Raw genomic sequence first — 12,372 nt, 5'->3', positions numbered from 1 at the left:
ACACAAACATCATGTGCAGGAGTGAGGCTGGGTTAGCTCTAGAGGCTGCTGTCAGCACTTGATGTCATCTTTGCACCTGCCCATTGCCTCCTGGGGGCGTCTCCGGGGGGCTTTGGGAGGAAGGCTCGGAGTCTTTCTCACCCTGTTTTTCCCAGAACATGCGCAGATTCTCTTGGCTATTTTCTTGAATAACAAGAGTGTTTTTCAGACGGTTTACTTTCTATCTTAACTAAGAGAACCGATAGAACTTCTGCCATTCGCATATGGATACTCTTTAACAAAATTCCAACTATAGAACCACTTATTAGTCAAGGAGAAAAGTATAATATTTTGCTGAACATTGTAATCCTTGGGAGATTTTCACAGTGAACTGCTTTGTGTTGATGAACACAGCAGTCCTTGGTAAAATTCCACAGGACAGTCTGGGCAAGCAGGATTATTAGCAATGTTTTCTAAAAATACTACAACTTGCTATAAGTAAGTAAATAAGTTGCTAAACACTTTTGTATAAGTAAGTAAGTAAATAAACCTGAAAACAAGCAATCATTTCTCTGCATCAAGACCCGTGACCATCAACAGCTCTCCACTCTTCTCTTCAGTGCAGCATCCCACGGGATCCTTCCAAACAGGTTCCTCAGCAGGCCAGAGCCCGCTCTCATGAAGCCTGTTCTTCAGCTCTCAGCTGACTCCTCCTCCATCCCCCGGCAGAGCTCCATGCCTTCCTGCTGCTCTCTCCCATAAAGGGTAACTTCCCCTCCGGGTCCAGCCCCATGGCCTTATCAGTAGCAAAGCCCCAGGACCCCACAGTTTCTCTAGGAGGGAGCATTTGTAGTGCCCTGCAACTCCTCATGCTCTTCCCTTGTGAAAGACACCCCAATCGAGATGAGCCAAATGCCCACAACTATTAAAAGGTGACCAATTGGAGCTTCAGTCCGTGGGGACCTTGAGAAACTCTGGGATTGGGAAAATGGAAGTAAATTGAAGCTTTACAAGGAAAAGTGGCCAATCCTGGATCAGCAGGGAGCAGGGGGTGGATAGTCCCATAGCTGAGGGCAGGCTGGGACCTGCCGGGCTGAGCAGCGGCTCTGAGGAGAAGGGCCTGGGCACTGTGAGGGATTCCCTACGAGCCAGGAGAGGATGGACACGATGAACAAGGGCAGCTGCCTACGGGGCTGCATTGGGAGGAGCGTGGGCCACCCAGACACCCTGGGTTACCATCCCCCTCCACTCAGCACTGGTGTGGCCCCACACACATGGGTGAGTCCCAGGGAGTGGGTCCCCATTCTGGAGAAGTGGGGGGGACCTGGGGAGTGTTGAGTGAAGCTCTGCCAAGGTGGGGTTTGGGACCCAGTGCCAATTCTTCTTCAGCCCAGGCAGCACCAACCTGGCTATGAGAACACGATGGGAGACCATGTCACAGGCCTTGCACAATCCCATGTGCACAACACGCCCTGCTTTGCCCGGTCTGTTGTGGGTCAGCAATCCCTTCCTTGGCCTTCAGCTACCTGGACACGGCTGAAGGAGGACGTAGCCTACGACCTTCCCAGGGATGGAGGGAAGCTGACAAGCCTATAACTCTCCCCTATAATTCTCCCAGTTCTCATTCCTGCCCTTCTTGAAGATGGGTTTGCCCTCGGCCTTCTCCATGGACCCCAGAACCTCTCTGATTGCTCTGGCCCTTCTGAGGGCTCAGCCCAGAATCACCGGCGAGGGTGACGGAGCCAACAGGAGCACTTGCCATGAGCCTGTCCAAGGCAGCGGAGATGAGTCTCACTGGGAGAGTGGGGGTTGTTCCTGGGTCACACACACAAGTGTCCGGGCTCTGTCAGGTGCCCACATCTCAGCTGGCCCCATGCCCTCACCTTACACACAGGGGGTTCAGAGACACGAGTCCTTCCCTTGCACACGCAGAGGCAGTGCATTGCCGGAGTCGTCGTGTCTCTCTGGGCTCCTGCTGCCACGGCCAGAGGCTGGGAGGCCCCTCAGCCCTGTGCTGATCACCCTGCTCTGCACTCGTGGGAGATGCCCCACGGCATGAGGAATGGACTCGGGGACCTCGGTTCAAGGAAACACCTCCCAGGGCTGCAGCCAGGGGGTTGTCCAGGGGACGTTACTGTCAATGTGAAGTGACCTCATGACCCTGTTTGTGCCACACACCTTCACAGCACCCCCAGGAATAGCTGATGGCAGTTGTGCTCTCTCACCTCACACACATGATGTGCATGTTTACATCTCCTCCATAAAATGCAAACATGAACTTCTGACCTACTCGTTTGGTGTCCCTCTGTGGAGGGACAAAGACCCTCTCCGAGCTGAAGTGAGAGGCCAGAGCTGGAAATGGTGTTTGGGAGGGGCTAGAGCGTGATGATTTCCCTGGGTCAGGGTCATGGTCTAACCCCAGCCAGCATCTGAGCCCCACACAGCCACTCACTCACTGCCCTGGGTGCGATGAGGGAGTGAAGCACAAGGGTAAAATTAAGAAAACTCACAAGTTGAGATACAGACTATTTTATAGGTAAAGCAAAAGCCACACGTGTAAGCAGAGGAAAACATGGAATTCAATCACTTCCCATTGCCAGTCAGGTCTTCTGCCAGAATATCAGGGCTCCGTCACACATAACAGTGACGTGGGAAGACGAACTCCATGACTCTGAATGTCCCCATGTTCGTCCTTCTCCCCCAGCTTTATATAACTGAGCATGATGTCCTAAGGTACAAAATACCCCGTTGGTCAGTCGGGGTCAGCTGTCCCAGCCGTGTCCCCTCCCAGCTCCTTGTGCACCCCCAGCTGCTCGCTGGTGGGGTGGGGTGAGGAGCAGGAATGTCCCTGACCCTGTGTAAGCCCTGCTCAGCAATAACGAAATCAGCCCTGCGTTACCAGCACTGTTCATGGCACAAACCAAACCCCAGCCCCATAGCAGCTCCCAGCAAGAAAAGGAACTCTCTCCCAGCCAGAGCAGCACAGGCAGCTGCCCCAGTGTGTCCAGTGAGCGCAGACACAGAGCAGAGCCTGCTCCTTCAGGTCTCTCCCAGGAGGCCTGGCTGTGCGAGGACACTGCTGCCAGCCCCCACCCTGCAAATCACACTGTTCACCTCTTCGCTGGGGTTTTCCTCTGCGGGCCACTTCCTTGGGCGTGTTCTTGAGATCAGGTTTGGGAGAAGAGCTCAGCCTTCAGGCACTGCCCTGAGCAGATCCTCTTTCATGAGGGAACCGCTCTTCGGGAGGCCGGCTCTGTCACACAAGTGCCCAGTGCCTGTCCCTGCCTGCGGTCACAGGGCTGTCACACAGCAGGAGTGTGACCAAGCTGCCCGAGCACTCAGGCCTCACACCAAACCGAAGGGATCAGAAAGAGAGTGTGGAAGGGAAGAGAGAACATCTCTAGAGGACCAAGCGCTCCCTGGCAGGGCTGCCATGCTGGGACTCTCTTCCCCTCCACCGCTGCACACAGGAAATTTACGTGCATGTCCTTAAAAACTTAAAGAAAGTATCTCAGAACAAGAAAAGTCGCTGGAGGCCCTTTATTTTGTTGCAACACACAGAGATCATGGATCCTCATTCATGCAGCCAGTTGGTGAGAAAAGCAGACTGAATTCAAAAGGGGAAGAAAAAAACATTAAAAGAAAAATCCAACAAAATAACCCAGAAAATTCAGAGATTGGAACTGTACAGAATTATATTGTAATTAATATGAAGAAGATAAGCAGTTCATTGCTTCAGCATAACATCTAGTTATCAGATTCCTCATGGAATCCTTTATCTCCTGGTTCCTCATGCTGTAGATGAGGGGGTTCACTGCTGGAGGCACCACCGAGTACAGAAATGACACCACCAGGTCCAGGGATGGGGAGGAGATGGAGGGCGGCTTCAGGTAGGCAAATAGAGCCGTGCTGATTAACACGGAGACCACGGCCAGGTGAGGGAGGCACGTGGAAAAGGCTTTGTGCCGTCCCTGCTCAGAGGGGATCCTCAGCACGGCCCTGAAGATCTGCACATAGGACACCACAATGAACACAAAACACCCAAAAGCCAAACAGGCACTGACCATGATAAGCCCAACTTCCCTGAGGTAGGAGTGTGAGCAGGAGAGCTTGAGGATGTGGGGGATTTCACAGAAGAACTCGTCCACAGCATTGCCCTGGCACAGTGGCAGTGAAAATGTGTTGGCCGTGTGCAGGAGAGAATTGAGGAACCCAGTGCCCCAGGCAGCTGCTGCCATGTGGACACAAGCTCTGCTGCCCAGGAGGGTCCCGTAGTGCAGGGGTTTGCAGATGGCAACGTAGCGGTCGTAGGACATGACGGTGAGGAGAGAAAACTCTGCTGTAGCAAAGAAAAAGAAAAAAAAGGTCTGTGCAGCACACCCCAAGTAGGAGATGTGCCTGTTGTCCCAGAGGGAGTTGGCCATGGCTTTGGGGAGAGTGGTGGAGATGGAGCCCAGGTCGAGGAGGGAGAGGTTGAGGAGGAAGAAGTACATGGGGGTGTGCAGGCGGTGGTCACAGGCGATGGCGGTGATGATGAGGCCGTTGCCCAGGAGGGCAGCCAGGGAGATGCCCAGGAAGAGCCAGAAGTGCAGGAGCTGCAGCTCCCGTCTGTCTGCGAATGCCAGGAGGAGGAACTCGGTGATGGAGCTGCCGTTAGTCATTTGTTTCTACTGGACATGGGGACCTCTATGTGTTGGAAAAACAAGTGAGAATTTAGGGTAGATTTCTCTGAACAAAAGATACTCCTTAACTTTTGACTAATCCCTCCTTTAACACTCCCATTATAATGTACCCGTGGAACTGTCCTGGGGGTGATGTGGGGCTGTGAGCAGCCCTGCCCCAGGCAGCACCCTCTCCACAGCAGCAGGACCCTGCCCTGCCGGGGTCTCTCCTGCCCCCCACAGCTGCTCCCCCCGGCGCCGTGGGCAGCTCCCCGGGCAGGCTGAGTGCTGACCCTGGCCGGCGGCAGAGTCCCTGCCCCAGCACACAGCCCCGGGGGTGCAGGGACCCTGCTCGGAAGGACAGCCCTGGGCACCCCCGGCCGCACCCGCGCCTGCACCCCCTGCAGCCGTCCCCGGGAGAAGGCAGAGCCATGGCCTGTCCCTCTGGCAGCGCAGCAGGGAAGCCCTGCTCGGGAGCACGGCCTCCTTCTCCAGACACCAGGGAGATTCCTGGGGCTGTGCCGGCCTCACCACATCCCTCCGCACCTGCAGCTGCCCTGCCCCGCACCCACAGACTGACTGTGTCACGGGCTGGGAAGATTTCTCCTGCAGTGAGCTCTCAGCACCCTGCCAGTGCCGTCTGCCTCTGCCCTCTCTGTGCCCGGCTCCTCTGCCCTCGGTGCCTGCAGGCAGTGCCCTCAGCCCTGCTGCGCTTTGCAGAGGAGCTGCTCCTGGGCAGAGCTGGCTCTCTGCAGCGCTGACCACTTGCCCTCAGCTCCCTCCAGCCCAGCAGCCCGGCCCAGCAGCACAGCAGAATGCAAGCCCAAGGCATTTTAATGACTCCTTGAGGAGGGTTGGTCTGAGTCCATGGACCTCAGACAGTGATTGGATGATGAAGGTGCCAGTCAGGAAGTCAAAGCCAGATGCCAACTGCAAAGTTTCTTGGAGTGTTAATGGGTCCCAGTGAGGACCGTTACTGACAAAGCCTCCCCATTGTCTAATTAGACAAGAAAACTCGAGGCAGAGAATATCGGTAAACAAAGGCCCTGTCAGTGTGGAACAGATTCTGAGCAAACCTGGGTGTGTTACGTAAAGTCAAAGGGCCATGGCCTCACCCCCAGAACCGGGGAAGTCAGTTCCTGTCCCTCACCCATTGCTCAGGGCTCTTCCCGGGGCAGGGTGATGTGGGGATGGGCAATGCCAAGGGCAGGACTATGGTCCAACCCCTGCCAGGCTCTCGGCTGGGGAAGGGGAGGCCATGAGACCCAGTGCTGGAAGGGGAAGGGGCTTCCTCATGGCCACCAGTGGCAGAGACACCAGCCAGAGCCAAGGGCAGAGAGAGCTCAGCTCTGCTGGGGGATGCTCAGACTTTGCTCACCCCTCTGTCGTCTCCACCACAGGCTGTCCCACCGTGTCCCACACCTGCACCTCTTTCTCTGCCGGCTGGAGACGTCCACCCAGCACCACACCCTGCTCTCCCCTGAGCATCTCCCTTCCTTTCCTGAGATCTCTGCCTCCTCCCTGCCTGCTCCTTGACACACAAAGCCTGGGGCTGCTCCAGTCTCCCTCGGGGTGACCTGTTCCACCACAGCACTGCCCTTCCAGGGACATTGCTCTCTGCCCAGTCTGTTCCTCCCCAGATCCACTTGATGCATTAGTTCTTTCTCATGGTGTATCTTTCAACAAAGACAATCTCCATTATCTCTGAAGTCACCCCTCAGCCACTCTCAGGCTACTCCTATGGTGCCTGGAGCCTCCACACCGCTGGGCCAAAAATTCACGTCCCTCAGCCACCTCACACAGGTTATGTGTACAATGTCCTGTGCCCCACCTTGTCAGACCTTCACTCAACACTATTCAGGTCGCCCTTACTTCTCCTAAATGGGGAGACTGCACTGGGTCTGGCTGAGCTGGAATTGGTTTCCCCTACAGCAGCCCTCACGGTGCTGTGGTTTATGCTGGGAGCTGCAGGGTGTTGGCAGCACCCTGGTGTGGTGGCTGCTGCTGAGCAGGGCTTACACAGCACCAAGGCTCCTTCCGACATTTCCCCCAGTGGGACGGGGTGGGCAAGATCTTGGGAGGGGACACAGCCAGGACAGCTGACCCAAACGACCAAAGGGACATTCCAGACCATGTGACGTCTGCTCAGTGTAAAGCTGGGAGAAAGGAGGAAGGGGGTGGGGTCACCCTTGGTCCTCCGAGGCAACCACTACGCGTATGGGAGCCCTGATCCTGAGAAGGCCCCACATCGCCTGTCCATGGGAAGTAGAGAATAAATCTTTTTGATTTGCTTCCACGCACAGACCTTTGCTTTGTTTTGCTTAGATTAAAAATGCTTTTTTTTCTTTTTTTCCACAATTATTGGTTTATATTATTTCCTTTCCCCTCTTTGCTCTGTTGAGAAAACAAGGAGAAAAGGGGGGGAAGTGATAGAGTGACTTGGTGGATACCTGGCGTTTAGCCAAAGTCAAACCATCACAGTCTATTTGGGCGCCCAACGTGGGGGAGACACAACCTGTAACACACCCATCTGTGTGGGCCACAGCAGTGCTGAGTCACTAACACAAGTGACAACAAATGCACTGCACTGCCTGCAGCCTGGGAACTCAGGGTAAGTCTTGGGCAAGACCCATAGGTTCTACTGGGAAGGCCCCGGTTCCTGTGGGGGCACCACGGGTCATGTTACCAGTTCCAGCAGATTCCTGGGGATGACCCACAGCTGAAGAGGCCATTGGGAACCTGAGAACCTTGGCCCAGCTATTAGCAGGCACAGGAGCATCCGTGAGCACTCCTGGGTCATCTGGGGTAAACCCAGGCTGAAGAACTCCAGGAGAAGTGTCTCCAAGTGGCCGTGACAGAGCCCATCACCTTGACCCACTCTGGGAAAATGTCACCTTCCAGGAAGGGAAATTCCAGGCAGTCATGTGACCAGGCCCATCAGTCAATCTGCAATGTAAGGGAAAGGAATATTTCTGATGCTGTGGATGCAGACGGCAACAAGCATTGGACTGTGCCTCAGAATATTCCTGGGAATCTCATCAAGCTGGTCCCTGCGCTGAGGCAAACACTGTGAGCAGAGTGAAGGGCAGGGAGCGCTGGCCGAACCCCCAGCAGGATGTAGATCTCTGGGTAGGAGCTGTCTGCCTTGTGCCGTGACCAGTGCAGGTGACACTGGAGTCAAAGCCCCAGCCCAGCCCCCACAGAGGGGAGGCCACGGCCACAACTGCAGATCGGTTTGGGGCAGCTCTGCAGTGACAGCTGGAAACACCAAGTGCATCTTGGTAGCAGCAGATCCTTTCAGTGCACGGACAGAAGCCCCCTGGCCAGAGCAAGGTGGCGGCCACCACTGCACATCTCCTGCTGGACGCTGCTCTGTCTTGCTGGGGTCTGCTCCACAGCGCCGAGTCTGATCCCAGCACCCACTTTGTGGCAGTAATTCTGCATGAGCACTGCAAAGCCTGAAGGCGACACGTCCCCCCCGGCTCTGCCCAGGCGTGGGGCAGGGAGAGGGAAAGGCCAGCGAAGGGCTGGGTGTGGCTGTTGAACGTGGGGTCCAGCAGCCATGAGGGCTCAAGGGAGTGGATGGGGAGAGACGGGCAAAGGCGCCACAAATTGTGATGCTGATTGTGACTCCATGACAGCCACAGGGTCCTGATTGGCCAGCAGCTGGCCCCAGCAGTCTGGGGACAAGACATGGGTTCTGAATGCGGAGGAACCTCTGTTATTCACAGAATCACAGAATCACTGAGGTTGGAAAAGCCCCTTGGGATCATCGAGTCCAACCATCAGCCCGACTCTGCAAATTTCTCCCCTAACCCACACCCCCCTATATTTCATCTAAACCTCCCTTAAACCCCCCCAGGGATGGGGACTCCCCCCCTCCGCGGGCAGACTATTCCACTCTCTGACCACTCTTTCTGCAAAATATTTTCTCCTCCTGCCCAGCCTGACCGTCCCCTGTGGCAGTTTCCAGCCGTTCCCTCTTGTCCTGTCCCTGATCCCCTGGGAGCAGAGCCCAGCCCCAGCCTCTCTGCAATGTCCTGTCAGGAGCTGCAGAGAGGGATGAGGGCTCCCCTCAGCCTCCTCCTCCTCACACTGAACACTCCCAGCTCCTTCCCTGGCTCCTCACAGGATTGATTCTCCAGGCCCTTCCCCAGCCTCGTTGCCCTCCTCTGCCCTCGCTCCAGCCCCTCCAGATCTCTCTGGGATTGAGGTGCCCAAACCTGGACACAACCCTCCAGGTGTGGCCTCCCCAGGGCAGAGCACAGGGGGACTGTCACCTCCCTGGTCCTGCTGGTCACACTAGTGCTGACACAAGCCAGGATGCCGCTGGCTTTCTTGGCCCCCCGGGCACACTGCTGGCCCCTGTTCAGCTGCTTGTCAGTGAGAACCCCCAGAACCTTCTCTTAGGCTGCAAACCAAACCAGGGCGTTATCATGCCCTTGACTCAGCGCTGGGGAGGCCACCTCTAGACTGGTGTGACTGGGGGAGAGGCTCCCTGTCCTGGAGGAATGGAGAGGAAAGGCAGAAGCTCCAAAGGAGATGTGCCAGGGTGGGCTTTGGGGTCTTTGTGGAGAGGCTGAAGGACCGGGGCTGCTTGAGCCTGGTGAGGTGGAGGCTCAGGGCACTACAGCAGTCGCCTGCACCTGCTGGGAGGAGAGTTTCTGAGATAACGGAGCTTTTCTTGGTAGTGGGAAGAGAAGGAAACCTCAACAAAGTGCAGACTGGGAGGTTCAGATGGGAGTTGAGGAAAAAGAAATCTCAATCAGGAGGTGGTATTGTGGTGTAAGAGGTCGCCCAGAGGGAGTGTGGGTCAGCCTGTGGCTCTGTGTTTCAAGGAACAGGCAGTGAGTGTGGAGAGACATCAGTGAAGGGGTGGGAATGCCGGGAGGAGAGCGAGGGAGGAAAGGGAGATGGATGTCACCAGCCTGGAGGGAAAAAGGCGCCCGAAGGGCCCAGCAGAAGCAAACCTGCAGCAGAGATGTCTGAGGGCTCTGCCAGGGCTGAAAGGCCACACGAGACAGAGCTCTTGGCCCCCTTGGTCATGGCAGTTGCCCTGCCATGGGGGGCTACCGGGATAAACCTGATGTTGAGGCTCTGGACTGTGTTTTCCTCCTCGCCCCTTCCTGGAGAGGCCAGGAGGGGTTGTGCAGTTTCCTACACTCGGCATTGCTCCCCCTCACAGCCCCTGCCCCCAGGAAGAGCCCTGAGCCACACGCGAGGGGCAGCATCTCCTTCCCAGGGCCTGAGGGTCAGGGCTTGGCCTTTGTGCTCCATCACCAACCCAAGGGTTTCACAGCAGGACAGCCCTGCACGGGGCCTTTGCCTGCCTGCAATCACAGCCTCCAATTCTCTGCTCTAACGAGTCCCTGCAGAGGCTTTGTCAGTCCTGGCCCTCCGTGGGGCCAATCAGGGCTTCAGGGCACGGGGAGCTTTGCTGCTGACTTGGACTTGTTGAGTCCTTTGCTCAGTCTCCTCTCAGGGCCTGAGCATCATGGACATGGGGCCAAATACACCACGGGGCTCATTAAAATACACAAAGCCCTAACGAGCTCGTTCTCTTCCTTTAGATTTCTTCAAGTCTTCAGGACTTGTGCAGCTAATTGGAGTCATTTCCTGGTGTAGTTAAGGAGGAAGATTTCAAAGTGCCCCTAATACAAATCAATCTGTATTTTAAAGAGCACATTATTTAATTTACACTTTAGAGAAGAGGCGATAGCAGCACTCTCTGACTGACATCGATGCAGAGCATCTCCTCGGGAGATCTCCTGGACAGTCCCTTGGGGTCCAACACAGTCCGGACAACCTTTGTCCTCACCCCCAGTCCCAGCATTTCTCTCCTCAGCCGCCTGGGACTCGCATCATCTCTCCTTACATCAGATTTCTCCTCTGATCTCTGCAGCGGGAGGTTACAGCTCCTTTGCACAATCTCCCCCCTGTTGTCCTTGGAGAACCGCCTGCACACGGGCGCAGAAGGATTTCTGCTGTTTGCAGGCAAGGAAAAGTCAAACATCATCAAGGTTCATACAAAATAAAATACATTTCTCTCCTATAAGTCAAGTATAATCTCCAATGAGGTTGCCTTTCTACAAGGGGTAATTTTATGAGAAATATTTTCGGTGTGCAGATAGAAAAATGTAGAGATAAACATACTGGAGGAGTTGGCCAAGGAGACAATTAGTCTGCGGAAAGAGAGGCAAGATTTTAACCACCTGAAGTTCAAAGCAGCAGCTCGCGAGCTGAGAGGAATCTGAATGAACAAAAGTCAGGGGAGGAGAAAACTAAAGAATAATGAAAAGGCCCTTTTACTAGAGAGTTTGCATCTGAAAAGTTGGCTTCAGAAATGGTCATTCTATTGGGACAGGTGAAAATACACGAAAGATTAAAGAGATTTGATACACCATGTAACAGCAGAGAGGTGCAATGAAGTTACAGGAGAAGATCAATATTTCTGTGGAATATCCCTCTGAAAAGGTCCCAGTACTGGGAGACATCTCTTGTGGGTGAGGACAAGCCAATGTTGCCCCCACCTTTGAAGGAGGCCAGAAGTGCCCCCCAGCACCCACTGGCTGCACAAGGTCACTGTGGTGAGGAGTGACCCTTGCAATGAGTCCTCTGGGGTGACATTCCCGGGCACCCAAAAGAGCAGATTGTGTCCAAACGCCGTCGGCATGGACCTCCCAAGGGGACATCATGGCTCCCCAGCCGGATTGCCTTCATGGGGAAGTGGCTGCGTTGGGACGTGAGGGGAGACAGTGGGTGTCATGTACCTCCAACTCAGCAAGACATTGGACACGGTCTCCCTCAATATTCTCGTACCCAAGTCAGGCCGTTACAGCCGGGCTGGGTCGGCAACGAGATGGGTAAAACACCCGTTGGAGGATCAGGCTCAGAGAGCTGTGGGGAAGGGGTCACCCCTACCTGGAGGTCAGTGGGAGATACCGGGGCGTTGTGGTGCAGCACAGGGGACGCTTCTGGGACCTGGAGAGTTTAACAACTGTGCCCATGACCCAGAGGAGGCAACTCTTCTCTCAGGAAGACTATAAAGATGTCGTGAAGCTGTGCAGGGAGAACATGAGGAGAGGCAAAGCACAGCTAGAGCTCAACTTGGCCGCAGCCGTTTAGGATAACAAAAATGTTTCTATAAATTCGTTCACAGCAAAAGGAGGATGAGGGAAAATCTCCCTCCTTTGCTGGATGCAGAGGGAAACCTGGCAACTAAGGCTGAGGGAAAGGCTGAGGTGCTCAAGGCCTACTTGGCCTCAGCGTGTAGCAGTGGAAGTGGCTGTTCCCTGGACCCCCAGCCCCAGGAGCCGGGAGATGGGCAGGGGAAGCAGGCTGAGGGCAGCGCAGGGGAAGAGGAGGTGGTCAGAGACCTGCTGCACCGCTTGGATGCACACAAGGCTGTGGGAGCGGGTGGGTTACACCCAAGGGTGCTGAGGGAGCTGGCAGATTTGCTCGCCAAGGCACTGTCCGTGCTTTACCTGGAGTCATGGCTGACTGGGGAGGGCCCATTGGACTGGAGGGTGGCACATGGGACACCCATCTACAGGAGAGGCAGGAAGGAGGATCCAGGGAACTACAGACCTGTCCGTGTGACCTGGGTGCCAGGGAAGGTGATGGAGCAGGTCACCTCGGGTGCCATTACAAGTCATCTAATGGACAGGCAGGGGATCAGGCCCAGTCAGCGGGGTTATGAAAGGCAGGTCCTGCCTGACAGACCTGATCTCCT

General features: G+C 55.4%; 1 protein-coding gene across 1 annotated transcript; it reads right to left on the bottom strand.

Annotated features, from left to right (window-relative positions):
• Nucleotides 1–3,683: 3,683 nt before the first annotated feature.
• On the bottom strand, nucleotides 3,684–4,640 carry LOC141974265 (olfactory receptor 14J1-like). Its single transcript, XM_074933592.1, has one exon. It carries the CDS (start codon nucleotides 4,638–4,640, stop codon nucleotides 3,684–3,686), a length of 957 nt encoding a protein of 318 aa, XP_074789693.1.
• Nucleotides 4,641–12,372: the final 7,732 nt, after the last annotated feature.

This window comes from Athene noctua, unplaced genomic scaffold, assembly GCF_965140245.1.
Source record: "Athene noctua unplaced genomic scaffold, bAthNoc1.hap1.1 HAP1_HAP1_scaffold_36, whole genome shotgun sequence".
NCBI lineage: Eukaryota > Metazoa > Chordata > Aves > Strigiformes > Strigidae > Athene > Athene noctua.
The sequence above is the reverse complement of the archived record's forward strand: the minus strand, read 5'-3'. Positions and strand labels throughout refer to the sequence as shown.